Source organism: Salvia hispanica, chromosome 6 (genome assembly GCF_029641045.1).
Source record: "Salvia hispanica isolate PSC_SH4W2 chromosome 6, Shi_PSC_v1, whole genome shotgun sequence".
NCBI lineage: Eukaryota > Viridiplantae > Streptophyta > Magnoliopsida > Lamiales > Lamiaceae > Salvia > Salvia hispanica.
The window spans coordinates 18,854,304-18,873,078 of NC_142697.1; the positions used below are offsets into that span (position 1 = coordinate 18,854,304).

Consider the following 18,775-nt stretch of genomic DNA (forward strand, 5'->3'; position numbering starts at 1 on the left):
ATATATTAAAATTTGAATTTTTAAAAAAGTTTTATTTTTAGAGTACGGACATAGAGGTGAATAGTGTGTGATACTGGTAAAAATGTGGTGTGAGAAATTGGCATATTTTAATTTTAGAGCGAAGATTCCGTCATTTATTAGCTGTCTGTTTCAGAGTACGTACGTACGACGCCACGCCCCACGCACACCGACGCCACTTTCTCCATCAAAAATAAATCCAAATTCAACTCTTCTAGATTTTCAATTTTTTAATTTAATTTTAAAAAACCCCAGAATCGGATCGCTTTACCTATAAATACCACCCTCCTCAACCAGGCCAAACTTCTTTCGCCAGCTTTTGCAACACTACCTGCAAGGTTAGTCTCATTTCCCCTTTCTTTTATTTCTCTCTTTTGTTTGTTTGTTTGTTTGTTTGTTTTAGTTTTTGAGTTTCTGGGCGTTTTATTTTTATTCATGTGCCTAATTGAATTATTGAAATCTGGTTTTGATTCTATGATCGGCGTGTAATTTTTGTTTCTCATTTCATCTGCAGATTGGTTTCTCATCGGAGCGTCTGATTTGTGATTTAGAGATTTTATAGACCTTTTTAACTGGGTTTCCGGAATTTGAGATCTTTCGATAAGGTTATGAGGGTTTTGATCTGACATTGGCCATGCTGATGCATAAGATTAGAATTCTTCACTCATTTTCGGTAGTTTTCCTCTATTGGTTCTATGAATTTGCACGCTAAGCCCTAATCACTTTCATTTCATTTTTTTATTGCTTTCTTCAATCATTCAATTGCTATAGGGGATTAGGGGTTAGTGAAAATTATTTGATTGTTTATAACATTTGAGGAATGGCTTCAAAAAAATTGCCAACGATCCCGGGTTCTGATTGTGATGAAAGAAAAAGGAAGCGCAAGCTGTCTAATCGCGAATCAGCACGTAGATCTCGGATGAAGAAGCAGCAACGCTTGGATGAGCTGATTGGAGAGGAGGGCCGTATAAAGGAGGAGAACAAGAAGCTGAGTGAGATGATTGATGCCACTGCTAATCTGTACTTAGATGTTGCGTCCAACAATAATGTGCTGAGGGCTCAGATTTCCGAACTCACTGACCGCCTCAGGTCGCTCAATTCTGTACTTCAGATTGCGTCTGAGGTGAGTGGCCTCGTGATTGATATTCCGGACATCCCGGATACATTGCTCGAGCCGTGGCAGCTGCCTTGCCCGATTCAGTCCGCCCCTGCTTCTGTTGATATGTTCCAGTGCTGAAATGGTTGTGGAGGAAGTTTCTAATGCTGAATGTTGATGTTGTACTTGCCCTCTTACTATTAGGCATAGTCTCATGTTTTGGTCCTACAATTGTTATCTCAACAAAGATTAGGTTGTGTTTGGATTTGATCATTTTCTTATGGAATCTATTGAATTAAGTTCCTCTTCTTTATGCTACTGATTGATTGATTCTTGTGAGGTTGAAAGATCCACAAGTAGTAGTATTTGGAAAAGCTGCAATTTTGTCGTATAGATGCACTTCCCTTTAGTGCTTTTGATGCTAGCAAGTAGCAATGTTGCTAACTAGCTAGAGACAGGTTTTGTTTGATATGTTTGTGCCTATGATGCTTGATTCTCTCTTTGTGAGAATGTAATATGAAAAAGGATATGTATAAAAGTTAAATCTCTTGTATTTGTGCTGCTAATAGAGTTTTGATGATAGCAATGCTATTGTCCAGATACAGCAGGTTGCTCAATTATGATCCATTGTTTCATGCAATAGTTGAAAGGCCTTAACTATAACCTTACAACATTGAAGCATAGGTTTAGAGATGAAGAAACACAGTATTAGTCATCATAAGTTCTGCACTCATCTGTTTCAGGATTATCCTTGCAGTAGTTCTCCAATGGATCGGCTTCCTTCTGCCTGTCCCTAGCATGACTGGCTGCCGCACTCAGCTCCTCCACCTCGTCCCATGCAGCCTTGCACTCTCCGCTGACAGGATCCTCCGAGCAAGCCTCCTGTGCATGCTTGATGCTCTCCTCGACCTTTCCTGACAGCTTGTCAGGGACGGCTGCTGCTGGCCGGATGTTTATTCGGCGGGCGGTGCACCTCTTCCATGGGGTGGTTGGTAATGAAAGGTTGATGAGGTGAGAGTCTGATGAATCTGTTGGTTTAGAGAAGTGTTTTGGGGTGGGTGTGATGCTCACTCTAGAGATTGGTGCTGCCATTGCAAGATTTGGTATGAATTGCTATTGTACAAAGGTAATGATCTTGAGGAAAAAGAAATATGGAGTATGATATTTAGGTAAGGATCATAAGATACATAAATGAGGCTTGGGGAGAATTGTGAACACTAATTTCTTATCATATCTGCGCCAATCATAGGCTTAGACGTATACTTTATTGGGTGATAATATTATATAAAAGTGTCGTTTTTAATAGTCAGTTTTCATAAACCTAACTTAGGCTATTCACGGATGGATTTTTCTAGTGGTGACAAATGGGTGATTTGAATTTTATAAATCACACCGTTTTCATTTTTGCTTTTAGATTAATAATTAAATCTATAGCATATCCGGTGAAATTATTGGTTTGAGCTTTGTAATATGAAAATATGCATTCCAAATGGCCACCGCAGCATGATGATCAAATTATGGAGTAATTTGAAATTGGTTTTGCAGTATACATCAAATGCAACAAATAACTTATTTTATTTTATCACTACCACTTAAACTGAAAATCGTTGCAAAATGGTGTAGAACGCGATTGCTTTACAACATAATTTTTAAAACAAGTATTGAAACGATGAACAATATCATTTTTATTTGATGGTCGTATTTTTCTATTCCAATTCGTTCAAGAATCATCATTAATACTCTTTCTTTTCTACTAATGGTTAAGTCATTTGCAAATTATCTGTAAAAATATTCCAACGTTTTTCTTGAATTATTTAGACCAAAATGAGGAACGTTACCAGGGCCACAAATAAGAAAAATTATTTACTCTAATCATTTAAAAGGAGGATCGTGAGTGAATAACAGAGGAGCATCATACTTTGCATCGCAAGACGTATGATTTGACTAAGTCAGTCCTCCAACGCAAGCTGAATACGATACTTAAACGAACTAGTGTGTAAAAGAAAACGTGGTCTACGTATATATATGTAGGGTGAGAGTGAATGACATTGCTGTATACTAAATTTACCTGAGCTAAAGCAAAAAACCTATTTCTATGTGATGATGTAGAATCTCGAATATTCCTTAAAAAACAGTACGTGTGATAGCGCTAGCCTCAGAATAAATTTAATTTCATCGATTTATATATTTAGGTCACAACATGATTAATGATACAGTGATAATTATCATAGTCCATGGGCTTATGGTTTGTTTTAATTTCATGTTTGGGCTTTCCTATCATAAGTTTGTTTCTCTTCATCATTCATTCTACTTTGCTTTTAGGAATCTAAGTGTTGAATTCACATACGAATATATAATCCTTTTGATTCATCTGCCCTTGTGTTATTGAGTATATTGTATCAAAATATGTAAAAATATGAAATGAGAAACATAGTACCGTACATTATTTTTGCATAGAAGTTCAAAAAACATTTTATTAATACACTAAACTGGGAGAAGGGTGCATATGTTAACCAATTATGCAAAAGTTTTGGAGGCAGAAACTTAATTAATTGATGCACGTACATGAGACGACTTTAGTATAGCGCATTAAAATTTACCAAAACCAATTGACAACATTAGAAATGAATATGTTTGACTCCTCTCTCTCTCTCTCTTTCTCACTCAAATACAATGAACAGCTAGCTTGTGACAAAAACAGCAGCAGCAACAACAACAAAAGGCAGATGTTTTTTCAGTTGAAAAAAATGGATTGAACCTCTATGATATTATTAATGAATCAAATACAGCCATAGATGTTTCAACCACTCTTTTCTTCATTAAAGATTCAGACAAACAACCTCAACAGCTACATGCCTACATCTACTCTTAATAAACACATTTCCATCACAATCCAATCTATGAAAACTTCCAAGCTGTAACAGACTGTATTGGTGTCCCTTTCCACCCCACAATCAACCCCTTCCCATCAAACTCAAGATCACAACACCTCCCTTTCCCAAACTGCTCCAGCACCAGACTTGCCTGATACTTTGACGAATCACTCAACGCGATCTCCACCATTCCAAACCGCGTTAAAAACTTCCTCCAAACACTCAGCTTCACATTCCTCGTCACCCTCTCCTCGTCATCAGCTCCCACTATGTTAATGATCCCTTCCCCGAAGAAACGCCCCTCAAGAATCGCCCTATACTCATTGCCCCTCTCCATGCATTCCTCCAAGCAGTCAAAATACGCGCTGTAGAACAGTAGGGCCTCCAAGAAACGGTCTATGAACAACGGGGAGTTGTGGTTGGCCTCGACCTCACTCACCACCATCACAGCTGGCCTAATTCTCGCCAACGCTTTCATCACAGTCTCTAACGACTTGGGCTTTGATATCATGGACCTCAGCATCAAGAAGGAGTAGACTGCAATGGTCTCATCAGGTTCGATGCTGAAGAGGTCCTCGCTGAATGCATCCATCTCTTGCAAGTAGACAACCTCAAACAAGAAGGGAAGGTTCATAGACTGAGCAAAGCTCTGTAGCCTGCTGCCGGTTTTCTCCATGTATGTTTGATCGGCTGTGCCTACTGCAGTTATTCTGAGACGTTGCACCTGCGAGTCTGACAGCCCTTGCATCACAGCCGTCCATTGGATCCCACTCCTGATCTGGAGATCAATCAGGTGGACCTTCCCACCACCTCTCACTTGCTCTATGATGGCCTGCATTCCGACAAACTGCATTACTTGGCCAAAGGGCAGCTGCTGGTACGAGGCCAAGAACGCGTTGTCTGTGCCTAATGCATGCCCTACATGATGACCACCACCATCTGTTTTCCCCGTGTTGATCACCATGCCACATTCTCTGCTGATCTTTTGCTCCAGGGCTGCAGAGAAGTAGCAGGCAAGGCGCTGCACGGGGGTGCCTGATTCAGACGCCATCATCTGACAACGAGCAAGCAGCCTAGCTGCTTCATCAAACTGCTTCATCCCCACATTATCTGCTGCAGAGAGAAGGCTGCGCATGATCTCCACATCTCTCTCATCATCGGAACAAAGGCCCGAGATTGAAGAGCCATAAGGGTGGAACAGCATAGACATGCCATCAATTCTGTTGGTGGAAAATTGGATGAATTTCTCCCCAGCAACCATCAAGATCTCCTCCATTGACAATCTCTGATCGAAGCTGTTTTTCATCTTTGAGTCTCCCTCTATAGGCTTCCTCAATCTCTGCTTTTCCTTCACATTTTTGTTGAATTCTGATCTTGGTGGCTCCAAACCAACCATGTTCATCTTCTGCACCACATCACAAGAAGCGCTCTCTTGTCCAAAAATGGAGGAAAACAAGTCCATGAACGCGCTCTCATCCATGTCTTGTTTGATCCTCCAAATTGCATCGTGATCATGATCGCTCTCGTTCAGTTGGGACACGGCGTTTGACATCAGCCCTTGAGGAAACAAATCAAGGAAATAACAAGATTTGATATTTTGTTGCAAAATTTATAAACAGAACAAAGAAATACAGAAACTAATTAGGCCAGCTTAGGATGATAAGCATATAATATAGTAGCACTGTTTAATTATTGGATCATATTCAAGAATTTGACACAGGAAAAGGACAATCAGAAGCTTACAAGGAAATGAAGCCAAGAATTAAGATATACTATATGCTATATAGGAAAATGACTTGTAGAATGTCTCTGGTTTTATATTTTGGCTAATATATTCTGCACTGTACACGATTGTGTCTATATCTGTAATGTCAACCAATATCGTAGTATGATATTGAATGCACGTAACGTGCAATCCATCCGTCTAGAGCCTGCAGATTTCTCTATGCTTGGTGTATAGTGATGGCTACATATATTTCACAATCAACCTCAAATTTAAAATTGCAGAATGGAAACACATATACCATGAAAAGACAAGGTTGTGTGATTGATAATAACGCTGAATGACAGTAGTAATGGAAATGATGATAAGGGACAGACAAAAGCACACTTCTTGAACTGTCCTCTTTGTACTCATTCACATACCAAGAATATACTAGTATGATATACTATGTATTAATAAAATGAAATATGTTACTCCATAGTTGAACTCAAAATTGGTATGTGATTTAAGTTGAACTCTCATCTTTGTACTTTTTGTATAACAATTTATTGATTTTTACTGCATATATTTACCAATGTGAGTCTTGTTGGCAGCGATCAAAATATATTGAAAAAGTGTATATAATGTACTACATGTATTATGAAATGAAATTTGTAAGTAACTTGAAGATGTTTGGACTTTAGTTTTTGTTTGCAAGTTTACAACTCTTTTGGGAGAATTTTAAGTATTACTAGTCATGCATATACATTGCATTACTTCAAGTCTTTTAAAGTGTCTTGCTTTTTCTTTATTAAGTTATCTTAGTTTTGGGAATGGTTGAAATTTTCGTGACGAAAATTATTGTAATTTTGGAAACATCAGGATTGTGAAAATTAATAAGATTGTGAAAAAAGTTGACTTAATTGTACATTGCCTTGAACATCAGGGATTCAGGATAAAGTAATCTCAAATATAGTATATAGTATATAGAATTTCTCACTCCCAAAATTCAACAAGACATTACAAAAGTAGTCATTTTATCATATGAATCGGTCAATTGTCAACAAAAGCTACTACAGAGCTGAAATTTAATCATGGTGACAAGCAAATATCAGTCCTCTAAAAAATAATCAACTTTTGAAATGTTCCACGCGTATTACTTGAGAAATACTAACATGTATGGTAATATTAAAAGAATATTAAATGCATTCTTTTCGAATTAAACTTGAACAAGAGATAACTCATACTTTATCCAAAAATCAATCATACTAAAGTAGTTCCAGAATTTTTTACTCGCCCCCAGTAACACGAGACAAAAAGAAAATGTCATCTTCAAAATATAAAATTTAAATAACAATTTCCTCACCATAAATAGAATGCATCATCAACCTCCGAAATTTCGCAGTTACTATCACATGAATTAATGTGATTATAATAAGACATGACAGCAGAAATTTTGTACAAGCAAATAAAAAAATGAAGCAATAATTGGAGGATGAAATATAATTTAATTGAGCCACTCTCCCGTGCACGGTGAGAGCAAGAAGGCAGGATGAGGAGACACTGTGCGCGCACCAAAGTTTTTGTCTAATTTAACGGAGGCCGGTCCAACTCAAACCTTCTCGTCATTAGGCCGGCTCTCTCGCCTACGTACCAAGATCGCAACCGTCGAAACCAAGGCTCTGAGCATCCTAACCATTCCGACCGTCACCGTCACGTAATACAACCAAAAGCCAAGGAAATCCACCACCCCAACCCCCATCATCATCTCCCTCTTCACCTCCGCCACCATCACCAGCGCCTCCACCTCCTCCCTCAGCCTCCACCACCACAGTCCTCCGTAGCTCAGCCCCACCACCGCCTTCTCCACCCGCCCCTCCGCCCTCCACCCCCCGAATATCGTGTCGTCCACCACCGGCTTCACCACTGTCCGCCACCAAAACAGCATTATTTCATGCAGCCCAAAAAAGAAGACCAGTCTGCATATAAAGCTGCCGTCCTGCCCGAAATTCGAGCCCTCGACGCTGGCGGCGATGCTGCCTTCGATCCCAACTCCCACGCAGAACTGCAGGACCACAAGAAATAGCCATGCAACGTACAGCCGGGCCGACGTCAGGGGCTCTGCCGGAGACCGGCTGAGGAAGGTGGTTTTTCCGGTGACTGCATTGGTGAGGGATGAGACGCTGATGATTGAAACTATTAAGTGGAGGATTGTGGGGTTCTTGGAGTATATGAAATATGAGGTGATGAAAGAAGCCGGGGGCGGCGGGGGGTAGTCCTCGGAGACGGATAGGAGGTAGTGGGCGGTGGCAAGGCGCGCGAGGAGGAGGAATGACAAGGGGAGGAGGAGGCTGAGGAGGGTGGTTGTCATTATCTGAAATGGATGTCTCAGGACAGCAACGGCGGCTGTGGCGGCACAACGGACTCTGGTGGTGGTGGTGGTGGTGGCGGCGGCAGGGTTTTCTTGAACATATTCCGATAGATTGAACTCCATTGGGTTTGGGTTTCTAATTGAATTTTAACAAGATAAAATTTGTGTTTTAGATATATGTAACAGAGATATGCATATTTATATATATATAAGTGGGATGGTGTGATAATAAAGTGGCGGGCACGACCTGGTTGACGAAGGATGTTAGGACAGGGTCGCATGTATTACTTTTTTATTTAACTAGACTTTTCTATACTTTTGGGAAAGGCATGGTACACCTAAATAATCATGGCGAAATCATGAAAATAATAGACAAGTTTAGTTTAGGTTAGTGGGTATGGAAATGGGAATCAATCTGAGTTTGAAGTATTCCTTCATGAATCATGATGATATTATATTATGAGACACAATTGACAGGTTATCAGCTGTTAGAGAAGAGAATTTTTATGTGTCATATGTTAGTAACATTATTGAAGACAAACAAGGTTCACCAATTACTCTATCTATCTCGGAATAAGTTTTTCCTACCATCAATAGTAGTATAGCATCGAAGACAGTAAAAGTTTGGCATCATTTTTTTATGTAATTTCAAACTATGACACTAATTAGGAGACATTTTTATTTCCAAATATGAAGAGAGTAGTACACAAGGACAAATGAACCCAACGTGCCACGTATCGACTGCTACTTAGGACAATGATAAGTTCATCAAATATAGCTAAATAATGATCGTACATGGATGCGTCCGGTTGGGAACAATACAAAGTATCTTGTTGGTTCTAAATATTCTAGCTGTATAGTTGAAATCAACAAAAACCCATGTTTTTGGTTATGAAATCAATCATCAACCAAAAAAGAGGTGGGAGCTTGAACTAAACCTTACAGTTATTCTGCTACAGCTGCAAGCGGCTGGAGGGCTTTGAGTGGGTTCAAGATAACACCATCTATGAGACCGTACTCTTTGGCTTCTTTAGCACTCATGAAGAAATCGCGATCTGTGTCTTGGTTGATCTTCTCTAGGCTTTGACCAGTGTGGTACGCCAAATATCCATTCAAATTTGCTTTGTGATGCAACATTTCATTTGCCTGCAACAAAGAACATTGAGGACTAAGGAGTGATTTTCATCTAAAAAAAGGATATCAAGAGGTGTTACTGAGTGACTGAATCTGCAATATAACAGATTTACAACATAATCAGGTTGGCCATGATATAACAGAATCTCTCAATCAAAATGTTAGACAACCATCAAAAAGCTACCCAATTAGAGTGTCTATCAGCGTAACTCATAGCTCTAATCATAAAGTCAGGGTTTCTGGTTTAGTGCTTCTTCACATATCGTAGAGCGATAAAGGATATCATGAAAAAGTAACAAACCAATAGTTATAAGCTAATGGGTTGAGTCTCTGGAATCTGGATGGACAGAATGCTAGAGATCAAACACAGATGTAAAGCTTGGGTAAAAATGAAACATAATTTCACAGTTTCACACCTTGCACATTTCAATCCTAACCTCCAAGCTTTAAACCAAGTTACAAAACAGATAGCAAACATCATCTAGCTGAGAGCCAGAATATTGTGATAAGAAACATTACTTTGTGATACCAACAAAAATTGGGTAAGAAACCAACAAAAACATTACTTTGTGATACCAACAACAATGCTGATAAAATAAAGCTTCATGCTTAAATTACTTCGGCATGATTTAAGTTGGGATATGATCACCCATTAAGAATTCAACCAAACATATAAATATTCACAATGATTGTAAATTTGTACAGAAACCAACAGAATTATATAACCTTAAAATAATTCACAAATACAAACTAACAGCGATAAAAGGCAATGTCCATCTCATTATAAGGTTATCATCCACCCAATACCAAAAAAGATGAAATCACCTGAATATCAATATCAGTCTGCCCACCCTGTGCTCCACCAAGGGGCTGATGGATCATTATCCTTGAGTTAGGAAGACTATATCTTTTTCCTTCAGTTATAATTACAAGATCAGAATATAAGACTCTCATCTAAGAACATGAGAAAAACTATTGTAGAATCCTTAAATAACCAAAAGAAATGAAATAAACTACCTTTAGTACCACCACTTAGTAGAAAAGCTCCCATACTGCACAAGAATAAGGACACGATATGACTTCATTAGAAAGACATATAGTGGCAATAAGAAAATGCACAAGTAAAGTACCCATAAGCAAGTGTTAAAAGTTTAGGGTATAAAAAGACATCTAGACCACATGATGACAGAGGTCAGATGGGTTTGAAATGATATCCTAACAGCTATTTCTAAATATTGAAGGTGCATGCAGAATGCAGAAGGCATAGCCTGCCCTCTCTTTAACTACTGCTAAAAACCCAAGGGTAAAAGGCATCATCGACATGTAATCTATGAATTCCTCTATCAAGTATCAATATAAACTAAAAATATCTAGGCACCAAGTAAAATGACTCTATGCTTGCTGAAGCTCATTCCTTTCATTGATTATTCTAGAAATGGATCATTAAATGTGAACATTAATTTTGAAGTCATTTCCCAAAAGCTATAGTAGGTGTGGTGGCCTCACCTAGCTGCAAGCCCAACGCATACGGTTGAAACATCAGGCCTTATGTGCCTCATGGTATCAAAGATAGCCATTCCTAGAAAGTTAAAAGGAAGCAGATAAGATATTTGTACACTCAGCTAACAGGTAATGGACATTTTAACAATATACATACCAGCTGTAACTGATCCACCTGGAGAGTTCACATACATGACTATATCCTGTTCAGTACAATATAAATTAAATACTTAGGTTGTCAAAAGTGAACATAACAGGAATATATTCATCACACTACAAAGAGGCCAGGAAAACCAGGCTACCAGAGATACCAATGGGACAACACATTGCTATGAAATACTTTTGAGTGAGTAAGCTGTAAGCAATCATTATCATAACCATTCCTTGTTCTAATTTCCAAATATAACACCCCAGGGAAACTACTAACGGAGCTAACACCGAACAGAACTTATCTGCTCATAGGTCGCGCAAGAAATACCACACTCTAAATAAAAAGACTAAATTATCAGATGAAAGTAAAACACACCTTAGTGGGATCAACAGCATCAAGATAAAGCAATTGAGCAACAATGATGTTTGCCATATCATCATCAACGGCTCCACCACATCGTATTATCCGCTGAAATATCAATAGGGAGTTACAACTATAGCAGAGTAACTAACAGTAAAATATATTCTGAATGAAAATTTCAGCAAAAGATGTCTCACGTATTGGAAAAGCTGGCTAATAACACTCATAAAACGCTCTTGGACCATGGGAGGCGGGCCCTGCCCCCCTTGCGCATAAGCTGGGAAGTATGGCGATGATGGGAGATGCAAATCATCCCTAAAACACAAGAGGAGCTCAGTTATCACCAACCAGTCAAATACTCGCTCCAACAATTAAATAGACTATATTATTCGTTGGTGCTAGCATAGATTTGCAATCAAATTGGTAGAGGAAACTATACCAGGGACCAAGGGAAAATCAGACAGTGCACAAACCCCATCGAAATATATAAAAATAATTATTATCCGATAAACATCAGTGGTGTGTAAAACCCTTACCTAATCGACCAAATACCATCGCGTGAGGTCCTTTCCGGGGCATAAAACTCCGGAGAGTACATAGCCTTCGCCGAAGAACTCCGGGGGTTAGAACTCTTCAGCTTCCTGGAACGGAGAGGTTGGAAGGGAAGAGATACGATTTTGGCGGAGGAAGAAAATGGGTTTGGTGAAGAGAGAGAAAGCGATGAGTTGAATCTGAGAGAAGAAGAAGATACGCATGAATGCGCCATTTCGTAGAGGATAGGTGGCAGAGGAGGAGGAGGAGAATCGGAGGCTTATCCGTTAAAACGGCGGCGACAGTGAGTCGAACAGAAGACTGTGGCGTGTTGAGAGATCTCTCTCCCTCTTTTCCCTTTATTTTTTATTTTCTTTTTTCTGGGAGAGGCCTTGGAATGAGAAAATTCGGAAAAAGGAATTAATTTCGCTGACCTTTCAAAATGAAGGATTAATTTCGCTGACCTTTCAAAATATAGGTCCGAGGCATGCGAATTTTTCGGAATAAGGGATTTTAGATATTTTATGCATTTTCTCTTCTTTTTAATGATTATTTGGTTCCTAACATTTATTAATTAACCAAATTACCCTCCATAAATTTTAACACAATTTATAAAAATTCGCACCCCCTCGTATAAGCCTCTCTCAAAAACAGAGTGCACCTTCCCCCCTTTGGTCGACAAATAGAACATCCCGGGATGATCAAGGAACAAATCCCTCACATTGAATTCAATCCCAAACCACTGGCTAAAGTGGCTTAGCTTCTCCACCTCCGCCATCTTCTCCACAGTCAAGCTCAAGAACTCGTGCACCACCCCAACTGCCCGCTATTCCATCTTCATCGCGCCATTCTTACTCCTATTCTCCTTGGCAGTCATCTCCTCATACGGACCAATGTAGGGAAACCTCTGCCATTCCTTAACTTTGGCCTTAAAATTCTTCCCTAGCCGCATTCCCGACAGAAACCCTTGCTTGAAACTATACTGTAGCTCAGTCCTATCCACGTTGCATTCCTCTCTACAACACTCCGTCATTCTCCAATTCTCCACCGCAGGAACTAAACAATCCCAAAATTCACCGCTGTCTTTCAAAACCAAATAATGGGTATTGATCTCATTGTCGTCTTCTAATGTGAAAACCTCGGGATTTCTTGAAATTATGGAGTCCTCGAAGTCATCGGGCAGCCCCAGTTCCTTCCGGACCTTGAAGATCGCCCGAAGAGGTAGTTTTTTTGTGAGGGACATGGACAAAATTTTGACTAATCGGGTAATGGCGAGCGGCAGGAATTTTTCGATGGCCTCCGATTCTTGGCGGACGATTTGGAGGGCGGCGGGAGTGAGGGAGCAGAAGGGTTGGAGCTTGTCGGGGATGTTGAAAATGTGGAAGATGTGGGGGTATCTGTGGAGGAAGTCCGCGGCGCCGCGGTTGAGGTGGATGCGCTGGGATAGGTGGCTGATGAAGTCGAGGGCTGGAGCTTGTCGGGGTCTGATGATTTTTTATAAATTGGGTTAAAATTTATGGAGGGTAATTTGGTTAATTAATAAAGGTTAGGAACCAAATAATCATTAAAAAGAAGAGAAAATGCATAAAATATCTAAAATCCCTTATTCCGAAAAATTCGCATGCCTCAGACCTATATTTTGAAAGGTCAGCGAAATTAATCCCTCATTTCGAAAGGTCAGCGAAATTAATCTTTTTTTCCGAATTTTCTCTTTTCTGAGTAGCTAATACAGTATGTGATAATTCTATATTTTATGTAGTACACATATTAGCTATTCCGAAAATTGTGTTTAAAAAGGATTGAAGTAAATATATTTTTTTAAATGAGTAGATGAAACAAAAAAATTACTCCTACTACTTACTATTACTACTATTATAATATAGGGAGTAGTAGTATTAGTATGGGTGAGAATACGGATATCGGGTATTGGGTTTATCTGTACCCGACCCGATATACGCCGGGAATTGGATACCCAATATCCAATTTTATGGGATTGGGTATGGGATTAAGTATTGAAATTTAAGATAAATCGGGTATTGGGTAACCTAAATGGGTATCGGATATTATCCGAATATCCAATTTATTATTTAAAGCAATTTTTGAATTAAGTTTAGCCATTTTGGACTTCAAGAGTTAGGCTAATTTATTTACTAATTTCAACTTACTAGGTTAACTTTCTCTAAACTTATATAAATAAGTCAATCTCTCTTACTCTCTAGGTCACAACATCTCCAAACTCCTAAGTTTTACGTATTGCATAACCAACTCATATGGTTTTTATATTTTAGTTAATTATTTTGGCTTTTAAATTATATTTTGGTTGCTTCTACTATTTAATTAAATGCGTAACTTTTATTATTTTACTTACATATTGAATAACCAATCCTAATAAATATAATCACATACTTTAAAATAAAATTGACCCATTTTTTTTATAGTTTTATACTACAAAATAAATGCAACATTAAAGATATTAATCAATTTAAATATTTCTATATTTATATCAGAGGATGTGATCAATTGCTAACTAATTATTAATCCAAAATTGAGACCAATTTTTAACTATTAAATTAGAAGATCTTGTGGTTGATATAATGCCAAGTGTAATATATTTTAAATTTAAATAATTATTAATTAAATTAAAAGGGTATTAATGTCAAATCTATATGTAGTAATTATAACTAACTACTTTCTCTCTCCTTAAAATCATCTCAAATCTTTAAATTTATGTAACTCTCTCAATTTAAATTAATTTTTCGCAAAAAATATATCAAATTAAAGATAATTTAATAAGGATTCCAACGAGATCTCAATTGCATATGTTCCGACGATGTTCAGGTGATGAAATTTAATAAATTATATTTCAATTTTCGTACATGTTGATAAACAGCTTTTATCAACAAATGCAACAAAAAATCTCAATATATTGTAGGCAAAATCTCAATATTATGCACGTCCAATCTCAATAAAAATGTGTTGATATTTTTTTGTCCTTGTGTTGATATTCTAATGTCATATTGTTGATATTTGTAATACACAATGTTGATATAAAAAAACACTCACGAAAATTATCATATGATAACATAATGACGATATTACTCTTTTGTTGATATTTTGTCTACTATTTATTGAGATTTGTGAGCTTTAATCTCATCCACTCATTTTAAAATCTAAGGGTGGAGATTTAGTCTTAATTTTGGATTAGGGTGCTATAAACATTAGAATAGGACCCTTTATATCAGTATATGAAATTATTTTTTTTTATTAGTTATTAACATATGTAAAGAGTCGGATATTTGGGTACCCGATACGTCGTGTATGGATACCCGGGGCGGGTATTGGAGTACCCGAAAATATATCGGGTCGGGTTTGGGATAGACATTTAGATGATTATCGGGTTTGGATACCGGTTTTTTCGGGTCGGGTATCCACGGATACCTGTATTCCCACCCCTAAGTATTAGACTATTAGAGTGTCCATAATAGTTGAATGCCACATATCAGTCAGCCACAGCCTCGGAGAGTGGATTTGAGAATTTTTTTGAAATTTGAGATTGGAATGAAATGAAAAAAATGAATTGAAAATGGGTATTTTATAGATGAAAATTAAAGAATTAAAAAAAAATAATTTTGACCGCCACGCGACCGCCGTCCTCCTACCCAGCAAAGCCGTGCCCTAGGCTGTTAAACAACCGTCGCGGCGCCGTTGCGGCTTGCAACAGACTGCCGCTGCGCAACACGGCGACTGCGGCGGCGGTCCTATTATGGACACTCTTACATTTAAGTAAAACAACTTTAGTTACAGTTTGTTAACAATTTCAATGATACTTTATTACTCAAAACAATATGAATAATTTTATTTGTTGCGGTTGTTTAGACTATATATGGTACCTAAATCCTGATATAAGATCCAAATATACTTGGAGAGTGGTATACTTTTTTTTCATACGATGGAGATCCCGATGACTAATGTGGAAATAAATTACTCATGAATATTGTTGTGTTAATTAATTATACCATAACATAAAAAAAATAGGAGTAATAAGAACTTATTAAATGCTTTAAAGAGGATGACCATCTGAACTCAATAAAAAATTGCAACAACAATCCACTCCATACAAATATCAACATATAAATAGTCCCAAAGTTAGGTCGATCAGAAGCTTACTGCTAATTAAACATATAATTACAAATTCACCGATAGCATACGGTGTTGTATATAGTGAAAGATGGGATGAATGTGAAACAAAGAATATTAACGACCAGTAGGGTTGACAATTTGCGAGAACATCTCATCGGGATTATCACTTCCGTTTTGTGGTTTCCTTGCTGCTTCTTCATCATCATCATCATCGTCCTCAATATTCAAAATGCTTCTGTGCATAGCCATGATGCTATTCTGATCGATCTGTCCTTCGAAGTCGACGCTCCCTGTCGTAGTGGAACCGCCCCTACTGTGATCGGGATTTTCATGTACCTGTAGAGCGAACTCCAAGTTCCACAACACATCGCCCATGGAGGGGCGTTCCGTGCCGTGATCGGCCAAGCATTTCTCTGCGGTTTCCATGAATTTTTTCAAACTCTCTTGGCCCACTTTCCCCTGTAGTTGTGGGTCGATGATGTCCTCGAGCGTGCCGTTCCTCGCACACCGCAGTGCCCAATCAGCCAGGCTCACTTGCTCCTTTGGCAAGCTAGGGTTCAACACTGGCCGAGCACATAAAACCTCAAATAAAACCACTCCGAATGAGTATACATCAGATTTTTCCGTTAGTTGCTGCCTTCGGAAATACTCTGGGTCTAAATATCCGAAGCTGCCTTTCACCACTGTGCTAACATGGCCTTTGTTCATGTCCGGGCCAGTCTTGGAGAGCCCAAAATCGGACATCTTGGCCACCCACTTGTCGTCGAGGAGAATGTTAGTGGTCTTGACGTCACGGTGGATGATGGTGTATCTAGCTCCAGTGTGGAGGTAATGTAGGCCTCTTGCTGCTCCGATGCATATCTCTAGTCGTTGTTTCCATGATAAAACTATTTTATTTCCCTTGTAGAGATGCTCCCTTAGTGTTCCTTGCCCCATGTAGTCATACACAAGAATCATCTCTCCGTTGTCCTCACAGAATCCGATCAAGGAGACTAGATGTCGGTGCCTCAGCCTCGACAACATCTCGATTTCTGTTTGAAACTCGTTTATGCCCTGGTCAGATGAGGGGTTGGATCGCTTGACAGCCACCATTGTGGAGCCGTCGACCACACCCTTGTACACTTTTCCGAAGCCTCCCACGCCTATCACGTTGGACTCGTCGAAGTTCTTGGTGGCACTCATGATCTCCGATAGGCTAAAGTAGCGGCAGTTGCACGCGGCGTCGGATGAGATGCCCGCGCCCCCGCCCTGGCTCCTGCCAGACACGGACGATTTCATTGTGGTGGAGCTCGAGTTCCAAGAAATAGGCAGCCACGTGGTGGAGCCATCTCCCTTAGGGTCTCTTTGTTTCCTCTGGTATACGAAGAGACACGCGACAAATGCGAGTCCCACTGCGCATGCCCCACCTGCCCCGGTGATGATCACTGTTGAGACTGCGGATTTCTCAGAGGCGAACGAGGCAGGACCATCCTGATACTTCCTCATCAAGTCAGAGATGGAAGGATTGGGGCCTGCCAAGTTTTTCTTCGCGACGTCGCTCAACTTGAAAATTTCTAGCCCGTTTAGCAAAACGTCCACAAACTGTGATTTCGTGGCGTCTGTAGGGCGCAATGACACCCAGAGCTCCGAGGTCGATTCAGCGACTCGAGCTACGTAGTCCTTCTTGATCGGGGTGGATGTTGCCATGGTCATAGCAAATACATCGACGTCGTATTCGGCACTTTTATTATTGATGAATACGTCGAAGACTCTTTGATTAGGCTTGGTCATCTCGGAATCGCACCAATGGAACCTCAACATGTACATGAAATTGGGATCAACTTGGAAGATCCATGTAAGATTTGAATTCTTGTTCACATCCTTGTATGCGCCCATTGATCTATAAGTGGAGTAGATATCGAGTGGGGCCATGTAAGAAGGCATGCTTTTATAAGCGATGCTTGTATTTGCCGCCACCGCAACTCCTATGCCCGCTCCATACAAGTAAACACTATCATCATACCAACTCCGCATTAGTCCGTTAGAATCATTCACAGGCGAAACATACTGCCCGCCTACATTCAATCTAAACATCGTCTCCATGCTGCTATCGCTGATCGGCACCGTCGTCGCCCCCGTCGCGTCCACACCCGCCCCCACGGTGCCGGCCAATGCAGGATCTGAATCGAAGATTGCAGGAATCGGCAAAACCTCAATCCCGTTCACAAATGCGAAAGCTTGCGGCTTATCGGCCGACGGCTTGAATGTGACATCGAGCGTCGGGGAATCCGACGGCGCGAGGAAAAATTCTTTGATGAAGTAAGCTTGAGAGAGCGCCTCCGCTGATATGGAGGCGCTGAAATTGCTCAGCAACGTGACGCCGCCGGCAACGACAGCAAAGTAGGATTTGGAGATGTCGAAATTAGGGTACGAGGAGGGGTAGAAATGGAGGCGGAGCATAGTCCGAGATGTTGAATCTTTGAGAGGGAATTGGTACTTGGCTTCGGATTGGAAGATCCGGGCTGTCATGTAAGGAACCTCCGATGGCAACGAAGGATCCTGAACGTCGGCTTTAGCGACAACGAATTTGGTACCGGCAGCGAGGAATTTGTCATCGGGATCCCAGGAGCGGCCGTCGGCATCTTTGGCAGGGTTTGTGGAGCCACAATTGAGAATAAGAGGTTTGGCTTGTGCATGGGTTGTGATAGAGAGAAGGGAAATGATTGCTAGAGAGAGAACAGCCTTCTTTATAATGGTGTGGTTGTAATGTTTAACCATGGCTGCGTCAATACATGAGCGAAAAACTTTTGGCATACAGGAGACAAAGGGTTTGAATTTCTGATTTTCCTGTATGCCTACTTTTTCTATTCCCTGTTTTGCTTTTTCTGAATTCTTTTTCTTGTTGAGATTTCACATTATT

The 18,775-nt window shown here is 39.7% G+C and overlaps 5 protein-coding genes and 2 pseudogenes across 5 annotated transcripts; 1 reads left to right on the top strand and 6 right to left on the bottom strand.

Annotated features, from left to right (window-relative positions):
- The first annotated feature begins 227 nt into the window (after positions 1 to 227).
- On the top strand, positions 228 to 1,427 carry BZIP53 (basic region/leucine zipper motif 53). Its single transcript, XM_048106474.2, has 2 exons — positions 228 to 356; positions 533 to 1,427. Exon 2 carries the CDS (start codon positions 839 to 841, stop codon positions 1,253 to 1,255), a length of 417 nt encoding a protein of 138 aa, XP_047962431.1. The 5' UTR covers positions 228 to 356; positions 533 to 838; the 3' UTR covers positions 1,256 to 1,427.
- A 216-nt stretch (positions 1,428 to 1,643) lies between these two features.
- On the bottom strand, positions 1,644 to 2,335 carry LOC125207228 (calvin cycle protein CP12-1, chloroplastic pseudogene; annotated as a pseudogene).
- A 1,573-nt stretch (positions 2,336 to 3,908) lies between these two features.
- On the bottom strand, positions 3,909 to 5,748 carry LOC125204981 (DELLA protein RGL2-like). The gene has a single exon (XM_048103761.2). The coding sequence runs from the start codon at positions 5,537 to 5,539 to the stop codon at positions 4,013 to 4,015; it is 1,527 nt and encodes a 508-aa protein (XP_047959718.2). The 5' UTR covers positions 5,540 to 5,748; the 3' UTR covers positions 3,909 to 4,012.
- A 1,188-nt stretch (positions 5,749 to 6,936) lies between these two features.
- Positions 6,937 to 8,597, bottom strand: LOC125206337 (uncharacterized). The gene has a single exon (XM_048105606.2). The coding sequence runs from the start codon at positions 8,181 to 8,183 to the stop codon at positions 7,302 to 7,304; it is 882 nt and encodes a 293-aa protein (XP_047961563.2). The 5' UTR covers positions 8,184 to 8,597; the 3' UTR covers positions 6,937 to 7,301.
- A 211-nt stretch (positions 8,598 to 8,808) lies between these two features.
- Positions 8,809 to 12,099, bottom strand: LOC125207532 (ATP-dependent Clp protease proteolytic subunit 5, chloroplastic). The gene is made up of 8 exons (XM_089061797.1): positions 11,742 to 12,099; positions 11,403 to 11,520; positions 11,221 to 11,313; positions 10,852 to 10,897; positions 10,701 to 10,773; positions 10,212 to 10,246; positions 10,020 to 10,108; positions 8,809 to 9,206 (listed from the first exon to the last, which is right to left on the bottom strand). Exons 1-8 carry the CDS (start codon positions 11,969 to 11,971, stop codon positions 9,006 to 9,008), a joined length of 885 nt encoding a protein of 294 aa, XP_088917923.1. The 5' UTR covers positions 11,972 to 12,099; the 3' UTR covers positions 8,809 to 9,005.
- A 246-nt stretch (positions 12,100 to 12,345) lies between these two features.
- LOC125206338 (protein ROOT PRIMORDIUM DEFECTIVE 1-like) lies at positions 12,346 to 15,118 on the bottom strand (annotated as a pseudogene).
- A 650-nt stretch (positions 15,119 to 15,768) lies between these two features.
- LOC125207531 (receptor-like protein kinase ANXUR1) lies at positions 15,769 to 18,697 on the bottom strand. The gene has a single exon (XM_048106914.2). The coding sequence runs from the start codon at positions 18,667 to 18,669 to the stop codon at positions 15,991 to 15,993; it is 2,679 nt and encodes an 892-aa protein (XP_047962871.2). The 5' UTR covers positions 18,670 to 18,697; the 3' UTR covers positions 15,769 to 15,990.
- Positions 18,698 to 18,775: the final 78 nt, after the last annotated feature.

Excerpts from the sequence above, each read along its gene's own strand:
- BZIP53 (XM_048106474.2), top strand. The coding sequence starts at position 839 with ATGGCTTCAAAAAAATTGCCAACGATCCCGGGTTCTGATTGTGATGAA.
- LOC125204981 (XM_048103761.2), bottom strand. The coding sequence starts at position 5,539 with ATGTCAAACGCCGTGTCCCAACTGAACGAGAGCGATCATGATCACGAT.
- LOC125206337 (XM_048105606.2), bottom strand. The coding sequence starts at position 8,183 with ATGGAGTTCAATCTATCGGAATATGTTCAAGAAAACCCTGCCGCCGCC.
- LOC125207532 (XM_089061797.1), bottom strand. The coding sequence starts at position 11,971 with ATGGCGCATTCATGCGTATCTTCTTCTTCTCTCAGATTCAACTCATCG. Across the intron at positions 10,247-10,700 it reads TGCGTTGGGCTTGCAGCTAG|TATGGGAGCTTTTCTACTAA; the intron begins GTGAGGCCACCA and ends ATTCTTGTGCAG. Across the intron at positions 9,207-10,019 it reads AGACTGATATTGATATTCAG|GCAAATGAAATGTTGCATCA; the intron begins GTGATTTCATCT and ends TCTTTGTTGCAG.
- LOC125207531 (XM_048106914.2), bottom strand. The coding sequence starts at position 18,669 with ATGCCAAAAGTTTTTCGCTCATGTATTGACGCAGCCATGGTTAAACAT.